This window comes from Emys orbicularis, chromosome 2, assembly GCF_028017835.1.
Source record: "Emys orbicularis isolate rEmyOrb1 chromosome 2, rEmyOrb1.hap1, whole genome shotgun sequence".
Classification (NCBI taxonomy): domain Eukaryota; kingdom Metazoa; phylum Chordata; order Testudines; family Emydidae; genus Emys; species Emys orbicularis.
This window is the reverse complement of record NC_088684.1, coordinates 203,812,296-203,835,874: the sequence shown is the minus strand read 5'-3', so window position 1 is coordinate 203,835,874 and position 23,579 is coordinate 203,812,296. Positions and strand designations below refer to the sequence as shown.

Below are 23,579 nucleotides of genomic sequence, written 5' to 3'. Positions count from 1 at the left end.
TTTTTCCTTTGTTGTCCCTAGTACTTAACTGCAGCCTGGGCTTAGTGGTTGAGGGGGGAGGCCTTTAGTCTTGGGTGGGCCTAGACCTGCCTGTCCCAGTTCTGCAAATAGTATGCACGGCTCAATTTCAGTTTGTTACTGTTTCTTCCCTGAGTCTCTTCCTACCTGGCTCCTTTTAACTTCACCCCTAGATAAGGGTTAAGGCTCTTAGATCCTCTGTCCCTGAAAACCCAGCTTAAGCAAATGGAGACAGAAAAATAAACTCTGGCTACCCCTCAAGCCCCTATGGCCAGAGAGGACCACCCTTCCTTGCCCTTTGTCCCAGCCAGGAATTGACCTGCTAAGGCCCTGCAGCTTCTTTTATCTCATTCTGCTTGGCTCTGATGGGTTGGTTCCATGAGATCTCTGTAGGCAGGCCAGAAGGACACACTTTCACTGCTCCTTTCCTGTTACTTCACTGTTTCCTGGGGCAGGATATAGTAGGATTATGGGACCTCCTGTAGGGAGATGCTGAGGATAGGTACATCCCTCATAACTGCCTTCAGTGGATATGGACAACAGCTGATCACAGTCAGCTTGTAACTTTCTGAAATGTACCCTTTGAGTCTGAAAATTTCAATTTGATATTTACCAAAGGTGATTTCTTTCACTGAATGCATGTTTTGTGCCCATTGATAGAGCAGTTATACTGCGATTGTGATCTGTCATTTGAGCTTGATGAATGACATAAACAATGTTTCTAGTGTAGTTTAGTGTAAGTCTCCTTTTTGTGAGCCTCATTTGATCTCTATGAGAAAAGGCCATTAAGTCTAGTATCTAATATCTTTAGTCAGAACTTGCATTCAACAACAATATAAGAAAAATAAAATAATTGTCTCCATTAGAAGATTTTATTAAGAAGTTTAGTAGTATAGGACATCTTGCAAATAAATGTATGAAAATTCTTTAAGGCTTTGTCAGACCTGGAAGAGGTAAGACATATATGAGAAGCTGAATTTCATATCTCATTGCTAGGGATGCAAGTTGGTCACGGAAGTCATGGATTCCGTGATTTTCCATGACCTCTGTGACTTCTGCAGCAGCTGGGGCAGTCTTGCGCCCCCCGTGCTCCCCCTCAGCAACAGAGTTTGGGTGTGGGAGGGGGCAGGGGGTTGGGGCATGGGACGGGGTGAGGCGGGCTCTGGGCGGCACTTACCTGGGGGGCTCCCCAGAAGTAGCGACATCCCCCTCGCTCAGCTGCTAGGTGGAGGTGTGGCCAGGCAGCTGTGCATGCTGCCTCCTCCCAAAGCGCTGGCTTCGCAGCTCCCATTGGCCAGGAACCTTGGAAGACCACTTGGAAGCTTTAGTTTGTGCAAATTTAAATGTCATCCTGTGTAGTGAATTGGGTACCCAAGAGCACAATACACAGCTGTTGTATATTCTCGTCTGGGTTTTCTTTTGCTTTTGGATGCAATTCAAGTTGTTAGTTATGTTCTTTAAAACCATACATTATCTGGGACCTGTGGAGCTGGATGGATGCAGAGCATATTACATCATACTAAAGTGGAAGGAAGACAATTCTGAGAAAGCGGCATGATCAGGGCAGCGAGGGATGCATCGATGGAGTGCGATTGTTTAAGGCCTTTTCTAGACCCCTGATCATGTCACAGGTGCTCTACAGAACACTGAGAGAATGTGTTGGTACATACATTGTCTGCCCTCCCTTTTGGGATGCAGGGGGTGCAATTTGCTTACACACACACACATGCACAAACACTTCACCACCACCATGGGTGAATGGAGCTCATTATGTTTTTCAACAAATGTAGTTTGCCTTGATTACACTCTAATAAAGTATGAAGTGGTTATGACTTCAGACAGCATTATTTTATGACAATGTAAAAATTTTTGATGCTGTGAACTAGATACATGTCTTATCAAGTATGTGTGAGAAAATAGCTATTGGAAGACTGCCAACAAAATAATGAATGTTTGATAGGTACCACACAAAGGCTTTGAATGCTGTAGTATATTTATTGCACCTATTTTAGAAGTTTCATTTAGCTCTAGCTGTATTATAGATCTGCCTGGTTAAGTGTGATGTAATTTTATTTACTGTGCTATTATTTGCTTAACCTTGATTTTTTTTATAGACCATTACATCACCCCAGGCCTCATAATTCAGATATACCCAATCAGCTCTGAACAAAAATATGGTTACTCTTGTATGTTAGGAGATTTTAAACTTTAGCCGTAGATGGATTGCACTTTTTGGTTAATGTCCCTTATCTCTTTTGAACAGCATCATGTGAGCTTCATTAAAATGATCAGTTTTATTTTACCATGCTCCATGGAACAGATTATACTGCTCTTGATGTTGAAATGTTATAGTTAGATCTGTGACACTTATTTATGCATATTGCCCATATATCATGCAAGCAAAATATGAGAACATGTGATCTATTACTGCTTAATTACCCTTTTTAATTATCTTCTTGAACTTACCTTCTTTTAGCAGTGGATACTTGAACAGTCTGAAGGAGATTTGGTGAAAAATTGTATTCAAAGCCATAAAGATACTCTTTAACCTGCTGGCAGAATGTTATTCATACATTCTATATTCTATATTCTATAGATACTAACCTACGTGAAAACATCAAAATATATTCTAAGGATTGCAACCCAAACACTGTCTACCTTTTAGCATTCACATTGTTCTGTCATTTTCAGAGCACAGTTAAACATTCAGGTGTGATGTACATTTATGATGCACATCTAGAATCATACAGTTATAGGTTAGAAGGGACCTCAAGGGTCATCTAGTCTAGGATTTGTTGTGTCTAAACCATCCAAGACAGATGGCTATCCAGCCTCCTTTTGAAAGCCTCCAGTGAAGGAGCTTTCACAACTCCCTAGACAGTTTGTTCCATTTTCCTACTGTTCTTACCGTTAGGAAGTTTTTCCTGAGATTTAATCTAAATCTGCTATGCTGCAATTTGAACCCATTGCCTCTTGTCCTGCCTTCTGTGTCAAGAGAGAACAACTTTTCTCCATCTTTTTTATGGCAGCCTTTCAAGTATTTAAAGACAGCTATCGTGTCCCCCCTCAATCTTTTCTTTTCCAAACTAAACATACCCAGTTCCTTCAGCCTTTGCTCATATGGCTTGCATTCCATTCCTCTGATTATCCTTGTCATTCGCCTCGACCTTTTCCAATTTCTCCACATCCTTTTTATACATTGGTGACCAAAATTAGACACACTACTCCAGCTGAGGCCTAATCAGCACCACGGAGAGCAGTACTATCACCTCCCGTGACCTGTATGCTATGCCTCTGTTAATGTGACCCAAAATTGCATTTGCTTTTTTTCAACAGCCTCTACAATGTATCCTGCTCTTTTGTTGTGTTTGTTTGTTTTTGGGTGTTTTTTATGAAAATCCTAGGCTGTGGGTCCTTGTGCAATATAGATTTTAAGATACATGAAAAGGCAATTTCTGTTTTGTGTTGAGTTAGATTTGATTCTAGCTAGCGAACAGGAGTGGCTAATGGGAGTTTTGCGAGGGACTTCTCCAGGTGAAGGAGGAGCGATTACATGACCCGTGGGGTAAGTTTGTTGTCTGTTGTCTGTGTGATTGTGTTTGTTGTGGTGTGCTTACTGCTGGACTGAAATATACCGTGTGGTCTGTTTGTTTGGGGGACTGTGTGCTGACCGTGTGGGTGCTGAGCCTAGCAACCTGCTAGGCAAGGCTGAGAGCTTCTTAACGAGGCTTTGATCCCTGAGCCCTTTAGCACCCATCAACCCTTAACCAAGGAGCGGGGCTACTCAGGAAGGTCAGGGCTTTAAAAAGACCACTCCTAAGCGACCAGAGGAACTAGCAAACAGGAGTGGCTAATGGGAGTTTTGCGAGGGAGTTTACAGGGGAAGTGGGATTGGGGGCTAAATACACATAACATTCCTTAAATTTCTTTAAACTTAAGCCAAAAACACCTCCTGATAAAAAAGAAACCTCAGCAAAGGAACTAACTTCAGGAGTAAAAACAGAATGCAGGCAGAAGTCCAGCAACAGAGTGGGGACTATCCAGTTTATTGCACCCAATGCAGCATGTATGATTACCTGCCCTATGGGCAGGTGGCGTATGTGTGCATTCGGTTCAAGGAGCTCCTGGCCCTCAGAGACCATGTACGGGCTTTGGAGACCAGAGTGGCTGAACCAGAGGAGCTAAGGGAGATAGAGAGGTACATAGATGAGACTTTCCGGGACATAGTAGAACGGTCCCCCCCGCCCCCCCCCCGGTCTGACAGCCTCTGTGTTGTTGAAGAGGATGAAAGTCTCAGGGAAGGAGAACATCCAACTGGAGCAGAGAGAAATGATCCCATAGTTGGGACCCTCCTTCCAGATGATGTTGTGGTATCCTCTCGCACTGAAGATACCTCTCCGGGGGAGGGAACTCCAGTTATTAGGAAGAGACAGGTATTAGTAATGGGCAATTTGATCATAAGAAACATAGATAGCTGGGTTTGTGATGACCGGGAGAACTATATGGTGACTTGCCTGCCTGGTGAGAAGGTTGCAGATCTCTCAAGACATCTAGATAGACCTATGTGTAGTACTGGGGAGGAGCCAGTGGTCATGGTACATGTAGGTACCAATGACATAGGGAAGGATAGGAGAGAGGTCCTTGAGGCCAAATTTAGGCTGCTAGGTAAGAGATTGAAGTCCAGGACCTCCATGGTAGCATTCTCTGAAATGTTTCCAGTTCCACACGCAGGACCAGTTAGACAGGCAGAACTGCAGAGTCTCAATGCATGGATGAGACGAATGTGTAGGGAAGAGAGGTTAAAATTTATTAGGATCTTGGGAAACTTTTGGGAAAGGAGGAGCCTATACAGAAAGGATGGGCTCCACCTAAACCAAAATGGAACCAGATTGCTGGCACTTAAAATTAAAAAGGTCGTAGAGCAGTTTTTAATCTAAGGGCTGGGGGAAAGCTGACAGGTGCGGAGGAGCATGTGGTTCGGACAGAGACATCCCTTAGGGGAGGATCTATTAATGGAGATTGACTATGTCCTAGTAAGGAGGAGAATATGGAAGATGATAAAATACAGGTAGGATCTGATGAGAAACAGTCAAATGAAAAAAACTCTCATTCAATTACATCATGTAATGGGAGACAACTAAAAAGTGACAAGTTTTTAAAGGGCTTATATACCAATGTTAGAAGTCTAAATAATAAGATGGGTGAACTAGAGTTCCTCGTATTATGAGGATATTGATATAATAGGCATCACAGAAACTTGGTGGAATGAGGATAATAAATGGGACACAGTAATACCAGGGTACAAAATATATCGGAAGGACAGAACAGGTCATGCTGGTGGGGGAGTGGCACTATATCTGAAAGAAAGCATAGAATTAAATGAAGTAAAAATCTTAAATGAACCAAACTGCACCATAGAATCTCTATGGATAGTAATTCCATGCTCTAATAATGAGAATATAGCAGTAGGGCTATATTACCAACCACCTGACCAGGATAGTGATAGTGACCATGAAATGCTCAGGAAGATTAGAGAGGCTATTAAAATAAAAAACTCAATAATAATGGGGGATTTCAACTATCCCCATATTGACTGGGTACATATCACCTCAGGACAGGATGCAGAGATAAAGTTTCTTTACACCTTAAATGACTGCTTCTTGGAGAAGCTAGTCCTGGAACCCACAAGAGGAGAGGCAATTCTTGATTTAGTCCTAAGTGGACAGGATCAGGTCCAAGAGGTGAATATAGCTGGACCACTTGGTAATAGTGACAATAATATAATTAAATTTAACATCCCTGGGAAAACACCACAGTGGCCCAAGACTGTAGCACTTAATTTCAGAAAGGGGAACTACACAAAAATGAGGAGGTTAGTTAAACAGAAATTAAAAGGTACAGCACCAAAAGTCAAATCCCTGCAAGCTGCATGGAAACTTTTTATAGACACCATAATAGAGGCTCAACTTAAATGTATACCCCAAATTAAAAAACAGAGTAAGAGAACCAAAAAATTGCCATTGGGGCTAAACAACAAAGTAAAAGAAGCAATGAGAGGCAAAAAGGCATCCTTTACAAAGTGGAAGTTAAATCCTAGTGGGGAAAATAGAAAGGAGCATAAACTCTGGCAAATGAAGTGTAAAAATATAATTACGAAGGCCAAAAAAGAATTTGAAGAACAGCTAGCCAAAGACTCAAAAAGTAATAGCAAATATTTTTTAAGTACATCAGAAGCAGGAAGCCTGCTAAACAACCAGTGGGACCACTGGACAATTGAGATGCTAAAGGAGCACTCAAGGATGATAAGGTCATTGTGGAGAAATTAAATGAATTCTTTGCATTGGTCTTCATGGTTGAGGATGTGAGGGAGATTCCCAAGCCTGAGCCATTCTTTTTAGGTGACAAATCTGAAGAACTGTCCCAGATTGAGGTGCCATTAGAGGAGGTTTTGGAACAAATTGATAAACTAAACAGTAATAAGTCACCAGGACCAAATGGTATTCACCCAAGAGTTCTGAAGGAACTCAAATGTGAAATTACAGGACTACTAACTGTAGTCTGTAACCTATCATTTAAATCAGCTTCTGTACCAAATGACTGGAGGATAGCTAATGTGATGCCAATTTTTAAAAAGGGCTCCAGAGGTGACACCCGGCAATTACAGGTCGTTAAGCCTGACTTCAGTACCAGGCAAACTGGTGAAACTATAGTAAAGAACAAAATTGTCAGACACATAGATGAACATAACTTGTTGGGGAATAGTCAACATATTTTTTGTAAAGGGAAATCATTCCTCACTAATCTACTAGAGTTCTTTGAGGGGGTTAACAAGCATGTGGACAAAGGGGATCCAGTAGATATAGTGTATTTAGATTTTCAGAAAGCCTTCGACAAGGTCCCTCACCAAAGGCTCTTAAGCAAAGTAAGCTGTCATGGGATAAGAGGGAAAGTCCTCTCATGGATTGGTAACTGGTTAAAAAATAGGAAACAAAGGGTAGGAATAAATGGCCAGTTTTCAGAATGGAGAGAGGTAAATAGTGGTGTTTCCCCCTCCCCCCCCCCGGTCCCCTGGAGACTGTACTGGGTCTGTACTGGGCCCAATCCTATTCAACCCCATATTCATAAATGATCTGGAAAAAGGGGTAAACAGTGAAGTGGCAAAATTTGCAGATGATAGAAAACTACTCAAGATAGTTAAGTCCCAGGCAGACTGCGAAGAGCTACAAAAAGGATCTTTCAAAACTGGGTGACTGGGCAACAAAATGGTAGATGAAATTCAATGTTGATAAATGCAAAGTAATGCACATTGGAAAACATAATCCCATCTATTCATATAAAATGATGGGGTCTAAATTTGCTGTTACCACTCAAGAAAGAGATCTTTGAGCCATTGTGGATAGTCCTCTGAAAACATCCACTCAATGTGCAGTGGCAGTCAAAAAAGCAAACAGAATGTTGTGAATCATTAAGAAAGGGATAGATTAAAAGACAGAAAATATCATATTACCTCTATATAAATCTCCATCTCGAAATTTGGAATTGGAAAAGGTTCAGAAAAGGGCAACAAAAATGATTAGGGGTATGGAGCGTCTGCCATATGAGGTGATTAGTAAGACTGGGACTTTTCAGCTTGGAAAAAAGACGACTAAGGGGGGATATGATAGAGGTCTATAAAATCATGACTGGTGTGGAGAAAGTAAATAAGGAAGTGTTATTTACTCCTTCTCATAATACAAGAACTAGGGGTCACTAAATGAAATTAATAGGCAGCAGGTTTAAAACAAACAAAAGGAAATATTTTTTCACAAAATGCACAGTCAACCTGTGGAACTCCTTGCCAGAGGATGTGAAAGCCAAGACTATAACAGGGTTCAAAAAAGAACTAGATACATGGAGGATAGGTCCATCAATGGCTATTAGCCAGGATGGGCAGGGATGGTGTCCCTAGCCCCTGTTGTCCAGAAGCTGGGAATGGGTAACGGGATGGATCACTTGATGATTACTTGTTCTGTTCATTCCCTCTGGGGCACCTGGCATTAGCCCCTATCGGAAGACAGGATACTGGGCTAGATGAACCTTTGGTCTGACCCAGTATGGCCGTTCTTATGCTCTTATTCGTATTCAGCCATGAAAATTAACTGAAGATGAGATAACTTTCCTGAAAATCTGGTAGAGGAAACATTTTAGGATTTATTTGCAATTACACACTCAACTGCTAAGCACAACCATAGCAGATTTAGTGTAAATTATTGTACTTAGAGTAAATATTTTTTCAGGTCTCATTATTTGAATTTGGGTTAGAATGTTGGGTGAAATAATTTAATAGCAATTTTGGGTTATTTTAGATTTAAATTTTTCTTTGTTTAGTGAATGCTTTTTAGTTAAATGCAATGATTTGATCAGAATAACAAAAATAAGCAAATGAAGTACAACAAAGAATTGAGTTAATATAGTGACTGGGGCATTTAGTTTATTTTATAGGGGACTGCACTGAAATATTTTATGTGCTTAATAAGAAAGTTGTGATCCATAAGTTTCTGTCTCTTAGTAAACTGGATACTTGTTTGTGTTGTGACAAAAGAGTCGGAGCTAAAGCACCTAGGATCTGGGCACATTAACTACATTAGTGATGCAGCCAAATGCTCTCCTCTCAATTTGTCAAAGTTACGTATTTAAAAAGGATTATACCCAATGGATACCCATTTTAGCGGTATGGGCAAGGTGGTGCTATAACTTTACTGGAAGAAAAGCTACACAAGGAGATGGGACTAGCAATGCACACCAAATAGTCTTGTCAGGGCTTCCTTGTGAAACTACAAATAATAAAAAAAAGTTCTATCTCAATTACATTTAAAACTCCCTGGTTTGACTGTGAGAACTGTAAGTTTCCCTGTCCTCAACTCCCAATTTACTACCCCCACGCCCTCAAAAACAGACCCTATAGTAGGCAGGCAACCATTGCCACAAAAGATAGCTTGGGTCATTCAGTTTGGCCTGCTACCTTCTCAGAGTCAGAGTTTAGGGCCAGATGGGACCACCCGGTCATCTAGTCTGACCTTCTGTATATCTTAGGCCACCAAAACCACCCAGCACCTGCACACTTAATCCAACAACCAAAATTACACCAAAGTATTACAGCTAACAGGAGACTAGGTTATTATGTGCCATAGACAGCAAATAGGAGGAGCAAAGGTACACCAGTGCCCGAGACCCACACAATGGCAGATAAATGATTGTTAGATATACCCAGATAATCCTGGCATGTAACCCCACCCATGCACTGCAGAGGAAGGCAAAAAAAACCCATGGTGACTACCAATATGACCTGAGAAAAAAGTCTTTCCTGACCCCACATATGGTGATCAGTTAGACCTTGAGCGTGTGAGCAAGAACCAGCCAGCCAAGCACCAAAGAGGGAGAATGCTCGGTACCTCTTAGAGCCCTGGCCCTCCCCATCCAATGTCCCATCTCCAGCCATGGCCATTCCCAATGCTTTAGAGGAAGGAGATTAAGGGCTTCTCTTCACTACGGGGAGATCAATGCTGCTGCAATCAGTGCAGCGGGGGCAATTTAGCGGGTCTAGTGAAGACCCACTAAATTGACAGCAGAGTGCTCTCTGGTCAACCCCGGTACTGCAGCACTCCGAGAAGAGTAAGGTAAGTCGACCGAAGAGCGTCTCCTGTCGATGCAGCACAATGAAGACACTGACTCCAGCTACGTTATTCACGTAGCTGGAGTAGAGTTACTTAGGTCAACTTACCCCGGTAATGAAGATAAGCTCTAAAAATAACATCCAGAATACATTAGAAGGGGGGAAAATCCTTTCCTGACCCCTGAGTTGGCCAGCTGAAACCTTAAACATAAGCTTTTAGGAACGTAAGACATACATTGGAAGTGAGCCCCACAGTAGCTCTGCCCCCTACCACCACAAACAAATCCGAAATACAATCACACCCATAAATTTGTCCAGTTCTGTCTTAAAACTAATTAAGTTGTTTGCCCCCACAACTCCTATTGGGCCCAGCACTAAAAAAGACAGCGAGGATGACTTCTGTCCATCAACATATAGATTATGAGTCCAGCACATTCTCATTGTGCCACTCTGCCTTGTTGTTCCAATAACCTTGCATATATCTTAGTGACTGGGAGTCAGGAACCCCTTAGTTCTAACCCTGGCTGTGACAACGAGTTGCTGTGGCCTTCGATATGTGACTTCTAACCAAATTTTCAAACTTGAGTAGCTAAAGATAGGTGCCTAAATCCATATTTTAGTAACAAAATCAACACTCAAATGTTAAAATATTCACTTAGAAGCCTCACACGGGCATTGTGTGGATTTATTAGCCAATATTTGTAAGGTAGTTTGTAAAGGTAAAGACTTATATTAGTACTATGTATGTATATAGTATTATTGTTATAGAATGGTATCAAAAATTAGAGATGGAAAATAGAACATTAGCTCATCCAGTCCAGCTCCCTTCTGTGGATAGATTGTTCCTTATACAGTATTGCCCCATGCTATCTGCAGTACTGCCCTTCATTCCCAAGCATTTTAACCATAGGTATTTCCAATTGTAAAGACTAGGAAAGAGAAAGTGCAGTCAGCATAAAATGTGCATATAGCATACGCTAGGGAACATGTAAAAGCAAACATACAAAACCACTAGTATTGGTGCATCAACATTTATTCCCGTACAGTGGAATGTTGAATTATCTTATAATATGAAGGAATGGTGCAAATTCTATGTAGCAAATAATTTTTACACTTTTTCTTTAATATCAAAAAAGCTATGGATAAAAGTTTGATTTTAACAGATGTACAATAATATGTAATGCTGCTATAATTTCTAAATAGCAGTGTTTTATTCAACAAACACACTTATGCTCACAATATTGTATGCTCACAACAAAGCTTGTTAAAGTGAAGTATCACAGCTACAGTATTTGCTGGTTTAACAATGCCGTGTTAAGAATGTTGATCCTTTTTTAATAATTACACTTACATGTATTCACCAGCTTTCTTTTAGGGGTTAACTTGAGATTGATATGAAAACAAAGCATTAGAACTTCCACAATGCTCTAAAAGCATACTATTTTAGAAGCTTTTTAAAAATATTGAATTTTTTGCTTATGCTTGATTAGGTCAATATTTTCAAACTTGGGTGTCTAATTTAGGCACCTCAAGTGAAATCCTGGCTCCACTGAAGCCAATGGGAGTTTTACTATTGACTTCAAAGGAAAGAGGATTTCATCCATAATTTTTATTTAGGCACCTAACTATGTGGCCTGAGTTTCAGAGAAGCTGATCATCCCCAATTTCACTGTAATCAATGGGAACTATGGGTGCTCATCACTTCTGAAAATTAGACCACTTGGGTGCCTAAACATAGATCTGGGACCCAATTCTGCAAGGTTGAATTCCTGCATCTGCACAAAGACAATGGCTGGAGGTGCCTAGCTTAGGATGCCCACATTTGGACATTTTGGCTGGATCTTTTTGTCACTTTGTTCTTCTAGTTGTGTAAATACACAAAGCACACATTTATTGCCACTCAGGGGTCTCGCAGCTAGAAATTGCACACATGAAAAGTTCATTAGCTTGCACGCCAGCGAGCAAGCTGATTGTGCTGCACAGGTACGAGCATGGCTAACGAAAGTAATATTTTTGCTGGGTGCTATTTGGATTTATTTGTGCATCTTTTGTTTCTTGTGCTAGAACATTTTGTTACCAAGTCAGGGTGACAAATTATGCCCTCAGATAAAATGCATGCAACCTTCATTAGGATTCCTACAGTAACTTAGATCAGCATACTAATGTGTTGACACGATAAATCGGGAGACATGCAAAGGATTTTTTTAAACTTGGGTTTGTTTTTGTTTTTTTTCTCCTTCTTATTTAAGATGGGTAAAGAAGGCAGGAAAGCTTGTCTGCTTGCTTGTTTTTAAGAATGGTATTTTGCCCCTTAAAAAATAGAAAATATCAGCGGTGTTAAGTCTAGTATTTTTTGGTTTTGCTGGAAGATTTTGGGGGTTCTCTGAGACATTTGTTATGAGCTCTAACACCTTAATTAAAGCTCAGAGGCACTAAAACTTTAACAGCCAAATGTTCATTATGCAATGGCATTAAATAGGTGTTAGCAAAAAGCAGAGAGCCCCCGTAGCAATGACTTGAGCCAGGTAGAGTGCAGTCAGGAGCAGTGTAAACTGCACCCCAGAGTTGTGCCAATGTACCTCATATTTAAGTTACCTCACCTTTGCAATTTTAAGTCCTGACCCAGCAAAGCATTTAAGCACATGCTTATCCTTAAGCACATGAGTAGCTGCATCAGCGTTGTCCTGGTCCTTGTTCAATACAACGAGTGCCTTCCAGTTGTGCCAAACTGTGTGGTAGTTTAGAGGAGTTTATGAACAGGGAGTAGCAATCTCATTTCCTTGTGTGATCTAAGCAAAATTTAAAATCAGGTCTCCAGTGGTAAAATGGCTAATTGCCCACTTTACTCCTGAGATACACTAGTCCCTCTCTTGAATATTTTAACATCTGCACTACAGAGTAACTGAAGGGCATGTTTACTGTAACAGAATAATATGTTTTCCCTCCAGTTATTTTAAATCACTTTTCATAACAAAGCCATATTTCAGCAAATGGCAAACCTGTAAATGTTACTGTTATGCACTCTATAGTTTTGTTTCACTTTAATTTGTTCCTTTTAAAAACATTGATTTTTTTCATCTAAATGTTTAAATATATTTAAAGTTATAACAACAGAAGCCAGCCTGAAGTACAATAAAAAATTAAATGTTTCCTTTTGATGTGTTTTTGCTACACAAACACACACAGTTCAGATACTAATAATATAAGCATATTTATGGCACACACATAAAAAAAACTGGATAATGCATATCCAGATGCTTATTGGTAAACTATGCATTCGACTGCTCTGAATATGATAAGCGCCACCAATCAGCTTTAATATGCCTACCACACATCAGTGCAAACCTACAATCTATGGTTTGCAGTGGCTTAAAATAAAAAGCAAACATTTAAAAGTAAAGTGCTACAAAAAAAGTCTATGCATAATACCGCAGTTGATGAGTTCTGGAGTAATACACATACCACTCAAGCCAGCTTGTGACCCTCATCATGCAAGAAAGTCTTTCCTTAGGGAAATTCATAACTCATACTTTTTTGGGGGTTGTTTGTTTCTGGTCATTTCTTATTTTAGTGGTCTTTTTGGGGGTCCCCAGCACTTGGCTGGTGTTCTTAGTGTTCAATTTTGGTGCACCACTCCGACCAGTGCGTCCAACGTTTTGATTTTTATCATGGGCTGTTCGCACCTTTTCTTGCAGTCTCTGTTCCCACCTCTAGGGAAATAATGTCAAAACACAACACTTAGAGATGTTACCACATTCTGAGTTAATTAATAAAAGCTAACAAACTGTGAACTCTAGTGCAGCTCTCAGTAGCTTAATATTTTACTCTACTTACTGTCAATATGTCACCGATGTCTACAGTAACAGCCTGGTCCTGTATTCTTTGTGCAGTCAATTCCCATTGATTCAGTTATATTGTCAATGAAACTGGCACAATAGATAGCGGCATACTATGGCCCTTACCCTGCAAAGGGATCTACACATGCAAAACCTAACAACTTCTTGGGACTTCAGTGAAGTCAGTGGGCATAAGGGTCTGTATGTGCACACACCTTTGCAGGACCACTACTAAATGACTTACATAACATGCCTACTTGGCCTATTGTTTCAGCTAAGTGGAGAGCAGCCTATCCTTTAAAAGTATATATATATACACATGATATATGTAAACATATCACCATATAGGAAAGTTGTATTTAATTTATGGGTTAATCTTTTCACTAGACTAGAAATAACAGGGCTGATGTTAGCAATAAGCCAGCTAGATGACCACCTAAGCCACTGAATTTTTAGGGGTACAATGTGACACCTCTGAAGGACAATGTGTGTGCAGTTTTGCCTAGGGTTGACGAAATATCTAGCATCAGCCCTGTGAAGTGTTGCAGAGTGACAGAGTCTTTGTTATTCAAGAAGAACAGCATACAGCCCATTAAACAACATCAAAAGTACCAGTTGGTACTTAGGGTTATCATATTTAAAAGCAACAGGTTTAAATGGTGATTATTACCTGTACTCTGGACAAAAACATACTAATCTCTGAACAAAATACAGTGAATAAGCACCACAACTTGTAAGATATCCATGAAACATTTAGTGGTCTATAAATTATTGTTTAAGCAGGTTTTGAGATGTCTAATTATGTATTCAGACATGACAAAGGTGCTATCTGAAGGCCATTAAATCACACCATGGGTCAGAGAGGAGGCATGAGGTTAAAGACTAAGTGTTTTCAAATGCCCAAGTCATATGTTAATGTTTCCATAAATCACAGCCTGTGCTGCCTTATTGCTAGTATAATCTAGTTTTACTTTTTTCCCATTTCCTTTTCTTTAAGACTCTTTTTTAAAGTGTGTTTCCCCATTTCATAGGTAGTCAAAGGACTGGAGAAAAAGAATAATAAAATGTAGCAGACACACAGCTGCAGCAAAGAGTTGATTGGTAACTTAAAAGCTTCTTTAGTGAAAAATGAGCCTTCTTTCTCTCCTCCCTGGCATTCTCCAGCCAGCCAATAATTAAAAGCAAAAAAAAATTTATGCTCTCAGCCCATTATTTAATTCTTTGCAAACTTTTTTCAGAACTAAGGGGCAAATCCTGCCTCCAATTCCTAATGTGCTCAGGCTCCATGTTGAGCACAGCTGAATCAGGATTCCATAACACCCTATCCATGGTGGATCTCTGCACTGGGACTTACAGGAAGCTTTGTGAGCAGGCCGGGGGTGGTGGTCAGTGACCTTGTAAAGCCAGGGAGAAGTGCGCTATGTCTACTCCTCCTCCCCATGCTGAAGGAGGTACATTGTAGCTGCACAGGCATCCAGGCCAGTTAAGGTCCATTTCCCAGCCCATTGAAATCAATGGGGCAACTCCCAGTGAGTTCAGTAGACTTTGGGTAGGGACCTTGGTGCGTAGGATTCCATGCCTCAGTCCTGCAATGTTTCTAAATGGATCAAAGCCTGTTTACATTGGCTTTATTCAGTGCAACAGGATTTGGCCTTACTCTCATATTCACTTTGTAATAAGCACTGTATACTTAACAATAATAGGTTATCATTCATAGGTTAATGCATTAGCAACTATATGAAAATAATTCACAAGTTCATTGTTGTAGCACATCAGTGTTTAAGAAAAGAACACTAACAAAACATTTATATATTTGAAATATTTTAGATTTTTATTAAATGTTTATAGATGTTTGTTATAAAAATTGTTTTCGTCTAAGAAAATTATAAACATATAAATGTCTCACCATGAGAGATCCTCTCCAAAATTTAAGGCCAAAATAGTCAAACTTATACACTTAAATCTATATTTAGTCATCTAAATAGAAGTCCTGACTTACAGTGGTGCTAAACACCTTCACTGAAGACAGTAGTAGCTGCCACTGCTCAATATCTCTGAAATTCAGGTCATTTATTTAGGTGCTCAAATAGATTTTGATGGCTGACATTTTATTAAGAATGTAAGAATTACTTTAATTGGTTATACTTACCTTATATCTTTTATCTAGCTGATCCTTCCATTTTTCAACTAAACATCCATCAAGAAGCATCAACCTAAAATTTTTAAAAGATGAAAATGTGAGCTATAGCTAGTTTCATATATACCCGGTAACTAAAAGATATGATCCCTGATTTTATATGCTTAGTCATCATTCCAGTTGATTTACCATAGACAAGAAATATTTTCCAAAGGGAACCAGTCAGGTCAAAATGACCCCAAATTTAAGTTTTCTACAAATAAACTTTTACAAAACCTAAGACCAACAGAAATGTTTCCATATATTAATTTTTAAATTCGAATGAAAACATTGTTTTTAAAAATATCAACATTTCCCTGACATGTTTGCAACCCATACAACATAGGCATTGTGCTGGTGCCTATGAAACACTTCAGGATCTGTGTCCTTACCTGCAATAGTGCTGTAGGTGAAAGATACCCCAGCTTCACCAGGTATAAAGAAGAACGATAGGTTGGGTAGCATGTCCCATGACACTCCGTTTAATTAATCTCTCTCTCTCTCTAACTATATCTGTATTGTGAAGGACAGCACAAGGCCCAATCATTTTAGTCTCTCACCGGGACATTTGCTGGGCTGAAACTGAATGCCTCCATACCCCCACTGCCAGACAGAGAGGGTCTCTATGCTGGTCCAACACAGGCTGCAGCCGAGGGCCGTGGTGGGTTGGGCTAGAGGAAAGGCAGTCAGATCTGAACTTATGTGGCTCCAGTGGCCCTATCACACAGTGACAGAGAGGGGCTTCTGCTGTAACTCCAGCTGGGAAATGTCACCAGGAGAAAGAGTACATATGATTATACACTGTGGTATAAAGATTTCATTGGCACTTATTTATGACAATTGTATTACTCATGAGAAACGTAATCCTCTGAAGCAGCTGGTAAAGGCCACTATCAGACACAGAATAATAGTTTAGATGGGCCACTGGTTTGATCCAGTAGGACAAGGTTAATACTCCCATGTCCCTAACCACAGATGAGTCATGCAGGTATAATAATTTTATACCACACTGTCCAATCTTACATTTTGTTTGTCTTGCATAACTGCATGTCACTCTGCAGCCTAGAATGTCTGTTGAGTCAGTGTGAAGTAATGGAAACAGCTACAAACATGGTTGACAGCTCTTTTTCAGAATATCTCCAGCAGGGCTTAAATTCTTATAGAGTATTTCCAGGAGCCCCCCCACCCCAGCTCAACATGCAATAAACACTCCAGGGGGGTTGAAAACATTTACCAGCATTCCGCTCCAGACAGCTCCAACTGAATTTAAGCCCTGATCTCCAGGTTCAATCATCACTGGGATTTGCTGTCTGTTACCGTTCAGTTTTTAAGCTCTCAGCCATGTTGACTTTATGAATTACACCCATGCAGTGTACAGCCATAGTAAGGCATGTATTTATGCCATGCTAAGAATCCTAGAGTATTGTGATATCAGAGATAACTCAATCAATCACCAGCTGCTAATTTGCATGCAAGACTTTCATTGGTTGTATGAGGGAGACTGCACAGATGGTGGACTACTTGACCCAAATGCCACACCCATGCAACAGCACAGGCTTTCAGCTACTAGTATTTGAATTTTTCCCCCCCTGTAAAGCTGGCTGGCCATAATACAAGAGTGCTATAGTACAGGACTCAGAATGAGAAAAATAAAATTGTAACTACAGAATGCTGGAAGCTTCTAACAAAAGCTTAAAATAATTTAATCTAAAAATCATAATGTCACAGTTTTAAGGTCTGACATCTCACAAACTAGAAACATGTGTTGTTGTCTCACTTGGAGACTGGGATTTCCAAACCTCCATGCTATAAAGCACACATTTCAGACCCTCATTGATCATGAGATATCAGACCTTAAATCAATTGACTGGTCGAGGCACTGCAATAATTTTCCAGACTTTGCAGATATCAATTAAGATGCACGCATTAATCAGCTGAAGAAAGCAAAACACTGATATAAATATGCCTGATTCCATATGACATTTAACTGCCAATCGGGGATCTGCACTACCTAATATAGGGCCTGAGTCTGCACTGTCTTGCACCCTAGGTAGTCATGTCCACAGTGCAAAGTGAGTATAAAATGGTACTATGCGGAGTTGGTAGCATTTTACACCCACTTTGCAGAGATGTAAATGACTACACAGATAGCAACGCAGTGGAGAATCTGGCCAGTATTATAGACCACTCCTTCCCTTCTCTAGTATTGACTATAGAAAAAATAGTAGCATTAAACTGAAGGGGAAATCATTATAAATGAAACCACAATGTGATATTTCCTTCAGTGCTGATGTCACTTTGGCTCAAAACTAGTTATTGGGTGAAATCCTGGTTCCAATGAAATCAATAGGTGTTTGCCATCAACTTCAATGGAGACAGGATTTTACCAGTTGTGACTTCTGACATTTTAAAAAGCCACTGTAACGCAAAACCTTCTGTTTACATACAACTGAGTTCAACAGGAAACATAACAGTTTTTTCGAATCCATTTTAGTAGAGCATATGAAAATAAAAACCTCAGTGAACTTTCCAAATCATTCACAGCATATTTGGTAATTAGCTTGGTTTTCCACAGTAATAAAAAAGCAGATGGTGATCTTTCACTGTTTTTCTCTAACTAGTTCCTGCCAGGTAGTTTGGGGTGGTTAGCCCAGTAGGGCAATAACTTCAAATAAAGTTGCGGTGGCCGCATTTTACCATGCTACATGTCTGAGTCTCGTTTCCATGTACACATCAAAGTTTGTAAGTATGTGTTGTAGGTCAGAGTTCAGGTTGCTTATGAAATGTGTAAGTGAGTTTGGAAATGTTAATGTTGCTACCTGAAGCCATGGACTTGTAAAAGTAATAGAATATTTATATATATTCCCCTGAACTGTATATGGGATACTAATCAGGGGAATTAAACTCGGCACTAGGTTCACATTTGCTTCTGAACAGAGAAAATGGCCTTTACTTTCTTGCTTGCTTGCCTGCTTCCTATTAAATTTGACTACAGTAAATTTCTGCACTGCATTGTAATTGCTTACCTTGAATGCCATTCATAACACATAATGAGAACATCTTGATTTGGGAGAAGATGTGGACACTGGCAGGATGAATTAGTAAGAAGAGGCACTTGAGATCGAGGAATGGGTATTGAAGATTTAAGTATCTCTTTCACGTCAACCACTGTAGTTATTTCATTGCAGCTACCTCTCTCTACACCCTTTACTTTAGCATGAATAACTGCAAGTAGGAAAATATATATGCAAGGACAATTATAATATAAATTAATAAGAACTATTCATATGAGTAAAAGTTATTTTTTCAGTCCCTAAATGTTGTTATTTATGATTAGCTAAAATATTTGTCATAAAGATTTACCATGAAATCCACACTGTTTTAAATAATAAACCATTTAAACTACTGATGTCTAGATGTAATCTAGACACTGAATATATTTTCCAGGTGTAAATTAATTACATCAAACACACTGTGAAAAAACTATGATTTTAAATGAAAAGCTGAAAAATTAATAGGATAAGGTTTTCACAATGTATATAGTTTATACTGTCTTCCTTCAAATAAAAGTCTTTGAGAAACTGGTTTAAAAGTGGTATCTCAACTGTGGATTTTACACAGAATAGAGATCCAGATACAATATCCATTGACTCTTGTTACCTAACTATATAAAGGAGAAATTAAGATTGTATTTGGGCTCTGGAGTGCTAAACATCCTGAAGAAAACTGTACACCTACGTGGATTTAAGAAAGGGCCACTCATTACTCTCAAAGGACACACCTGATCAGCGGCACATACTGTACCTGAGCTGTGTCTACAATTTCTTTTTTAACATTTTTAATTCCATCTTCAATAAACAACATTAGTAACTAGCAAATTCTAGAAATATAGTAAGGTTTCACATATAGAAGGAATAATATCTATTGAGAACAGTAGCTATAACACAATCTGTGCTATGTGTGTTAACAATAACTATATCAAAATCTGTAGCATCCACATAGTGTTTTAGGGATATTGGTGACATTTTCAAAAGCATTTAAGTGACTTAACAGTCTATGACCCATTTTCGAAAGTTACTGAAACATTATGGGATTTAGGGTCCTATGTAACTTAGATGCTTTTGAAAATGTCTACCCATAATCTTTACATGAATTTTTAGTTGGAAATTTGCTTTACAATTAAAAAGGTGAAGACTTCATATAGACTTACTATAAAACATGATTGTTGTTGGGAATTGTTTACAAAATAAGCTATAATATCATAGCTAAACCCAGATAACCATCAGTGATTCTTTTGTATTTACAACTAAACAGTACCCACAATCAACTGGAAGAATGAGTTAGTTGCAGTGCTTAATTTGTGCCAGGACTTGCCAGCACTGAGTCCCAGCACCTCTAGGCTTGGCAGTTCACAGCCCCGGCACCTCTGGCTTACTGCATCAGTTATGAATTTAAAAATATTGCTTGAGCCCCGGCACCTCTTTCATTACAAATTACTGGTTAACTGCATATATTATTTAAAGGGGATTTCTAGCAAAACTGGATTTGTACTTCAACTTTTCTCTCATATTATCTCCCCATCCCACTTCAAATGGTAACTCTCCTATTGATTTCACTGAGGGCAGAATAAGGCCCTGCATCTCAAAGCTAAAATCTTGAATACAAACGTAGCCAATCGAATGCAGTGTTTTCAGGTCTTTTAATTGTAGGACCAGTACCGGCAGTCTTTCTTCATGCAACACTCCTGTTGAAGTCAATGGAAACAGGATTGGGCCAAACATGATTTTAAAAATTCTATTTCAGTTCAGAATATAGACATTTTAAGTTACCATATATATTTATATACACTCACAGAGTATAGATGTATGTATATATTACACAATGCAGAATCTCAATGTTCCACCAAATGGTAGTGTGTGTTGTAGAGAGATAGATTAGGAAATTAGATATTAGAAAATATTAATGTTTCATAAAAGTCCATCAAAATGCAACAATTTAAAACAAATGGATTTACAGCTTGCTTTATAAGGTTAATGTCACAACTGTCTTACTAATAGCAAACTGAATTTGAATTAAACGATTATTTAACAACAAAGACTTAAGCATGTACCCAAACATTTTTGTTTTAATTTGATATTGAATATAATACATTTTTTAAACTGCCTATTGTGTGATATCCATAGTTTAAAATAAGCAAATTAAAATAATATCCCTCCCAGAAACAGTCACTGTAAACTTGCAGTAAACCATAATATTACATATTAAATTAATAGCTCACTTTGCATTCACTGTTAATCATACAGACTTGTTATTGAAAGAAAAACTAAATTATAAATAAATATTTTGAGTTCCTCTGGTCAGAAATCCTTTTTGTGGCTGGGCACTTGTATTGTCAAAATTTCATACACTGTATAATAAAACCCCTGGGCCAGATCTCAGCTGGTGTAAGTTGTCACAGCTCCATGGACTTCAATAGAGCTATGAAAATGTACATAAGTTAAGTATCAGAGGGATAGTGTTAGTCTGGATCTGTAAAAAGCAACATGTGTCTGAGGAAGTGGGCATTCACCCACAAAAGCTTATGCTCCAATACATCTGTTAGTCTATAAGGTGTTGCTTTTTAGATAAGTTAAGGATCTGGCCATTGGTCTCTAATGGCTAGTATGCAAAATATAGTAAATATTCTATGACCTAATTTGTGACTAAATAAAACAAAAAAGTTGCTTTGCAACCTTTTCATGTCTCTCCAATTTCATTGTTTTCACATGAACTCATTTCATGGAGTGAGAACAGCACAATAGTGCTTACTTGATCAATCAAGTTTCCAATTTATTCCAGCTGAAATAGCAAAATAAAAATTGCAGTTCATAGGATCTCCAGCTATTTTGTTACTTGTCACTAGACTGAGTTGCATTAAACAACGTCAGGAAAATTTAGAAACGGCTCACATGGCCCTCTCCATTTTTGTTAAACAATCTGTCCCACTACGTTTTGTTAGACCGGTCTGTATTCTAAAAATACGACAACAATTTAGCGATTTTAATGACCACGTTAGTTCTACATATTTGTTTCTTGTTGTTTTTCGGGAAAATAAGGTTTCAGGCGCAACATCTTTTAAAGTGCCAGATAATTTTATTTATTTATTTATTTATTTTATTAAAAGTGATTCTTTATGATTCATTTATTGATTTAATCTTAAAACCTACGATGCGGCTTGTCATGGATTACAAGTAGAGGAGCTATAATAATTTGATAATATCAAAAGAACCAGGGGAAGGGAACCAGAAGATAGTGCGATTCTAGGGAAATTTTGCCAAGAGTTGGAAATGAAATTATTTCACTGGTTGACTTACTGTAGCTGTAGTTTTTGGTCAGGTATGTTGTTAGGGTAGGCTTTATCTTCCGGCACTTGCATCGAGCTTCAAAAAAAAAATCATAAGGAAAAATTACAAATTAATGTCAATTACAGAATTATTTTCGAGAGAAATAAAGGGGGACCTTTACGAAGACGCACCCTGGTTTAGATTCTTGCAGTTAGACTCTTGAGGTTTTTCTTGGACCATTACATCTTGAGTAAAATCCATCCACTTCACATCTATTTAAAAACATACACAATAAAATTTGCACAGAATTTGTTTTTTGCTACCGAAAAGAAATGAACACAAGAAGATAAACGAAAAAAATCATCTCTGATATTTCCGGAATCACTTCACTAGCATACACATCTCGGGGAGCATTTAAAATAGTTAATCTTTCCTAAAAACCATTGATTCACTATATTTTCGAAAATATGTCTGCATCAGGTCTTATACTTGTTTTTTTTTAACAGCACTGTAAATTGTTTAAAAGAAGGGAATAAAATCTGCAATATATCATTGTATGACTGCTAGTTCGCTTCGTGGACAAAAGCCTGGTGTGTAGTTTTGTGTATTGCACTGCCAATTTGACATTTAAATTTGAAAGGCGTACTTAAACATCACTATTCAATGTTCACTTATGCCTAACTCTGAATCATCTCTCGTTTTGACTAGTAACACCAGTGAGACTTGGAGAGGATATTGGAGTCCTTCTGCCCAGATTGGCTTTTCAGTGTTCTCAGAAAAGCCCTGCCCATAGGAAATTCAATCTCTTCTTGTTTGGGTTTGTTTGTTTGTTGCTGAGAAGTCTTTTTTTTAAAAAGACAAACATTTACCCGAGAGACTAGTTGCAGTCCTCGCCAAAACCTGTCCCTCTGTGTTATATTTGAGAGATAGATTGCCCTACACAGTGCTGGAGCTTCTGGAGCTCTGTGCTTTTGGGACCCACTTAAAGCTTTCTGCTTTCCAGAGACTTGGTGAACAAGGGCACAAATCTGAATTCAAAATTGCCATCTTATAATCAAGGTTCTCTACCCAATGAGCCCTGCCTTAGTGTACCCCCCACCACACACACACACAAACACTGGTCCCTCCTCACCTTCAGGGACATCGGTGACTATGGCTTCAGGGGATATGCAGACCCCTCGATCGTACACAGGCAGGTCATCGCAAGCCAGGCTTTCGGGCCAGCTGTGGTTGTACCTCTTCATGATGGGCTCGCATCCATCTCGGGCTCTTTGGCACACCGATTTGCAGGGCTTGATTGGGTCGTGGAGGAACTCCAGGGTGCAGATAGGGGCATACATGGCGCACAGGAAGAAGCTGAGCACCTGGCTGCAGCTGATGTCCACCAGCTCCTGATACTGCTCGATGGCCAGGATGGCATTCTCCTGGGTACTGTGGTGCAGGTGATTGGGCATCCTGGTGATGTTCCAGGGCATGGTCTTGCACATGGGGATGCGCACAGCTTCGCAGGGAGCACCATGCACCCCCATGCTGACCCTGAGCCACAGGAAGAGCGCTGCCAAGGTTGCTAGCAT

General features: G+C 39.3%; 1 protein-coding gene across 1 annotated transcript; it reads right to left on the bottom strand.

Moving 5' to 3' along the window:
* Positions 1 to 13,194: 13,194 nt before the first annotated feature.
* Positions 13,195 to 23,579, bottom strand: SFRP4 (secreted frizzled related protein 4). Its single transcript, XM_065399431.1, has 6 exons — positions 23,138 to 23,579; positions 22,197 to 22,277; positions 22,036 to 22,101; positions 18,709 to 18,907; positions 15,656 to 15,719; positions 13,195 to 13,380 (listed from the first exon to the last, which is right to left on the bottom strand). The coding sequence occupies exons 1-6, from the start codon at positions 23,577 to 23,579 to the stop codon at positions 13,195 to 13,197; spliced, it is 1,038 nt and encodes a 345-aa protein (XP_065255503.1).

Coding starts and splice junctions, on each gene's coding strand:
- SFRP4 (XM_065399431.1), bottom strand. CDS start 23,579: ATGCTAGCAACCTTGGCAGCGCTCTTCCTGTGGCTCAGGGTCAGCATG. Junction 22,278..23,137: donor AGTCACCGATGTCCCTGAAG/GTGAGGAGGGAC, acceptor GTTTTTAAATAG/ATGTGAAGTGGATGGATTTT. Junction 22,102..22,196: donor CTGCAAGAATCTAAACCAGG/GTGCGTCTTCGT, acceptor TTTTTTTTGAAG/CTCGATGCAAGTGCCGGAAG.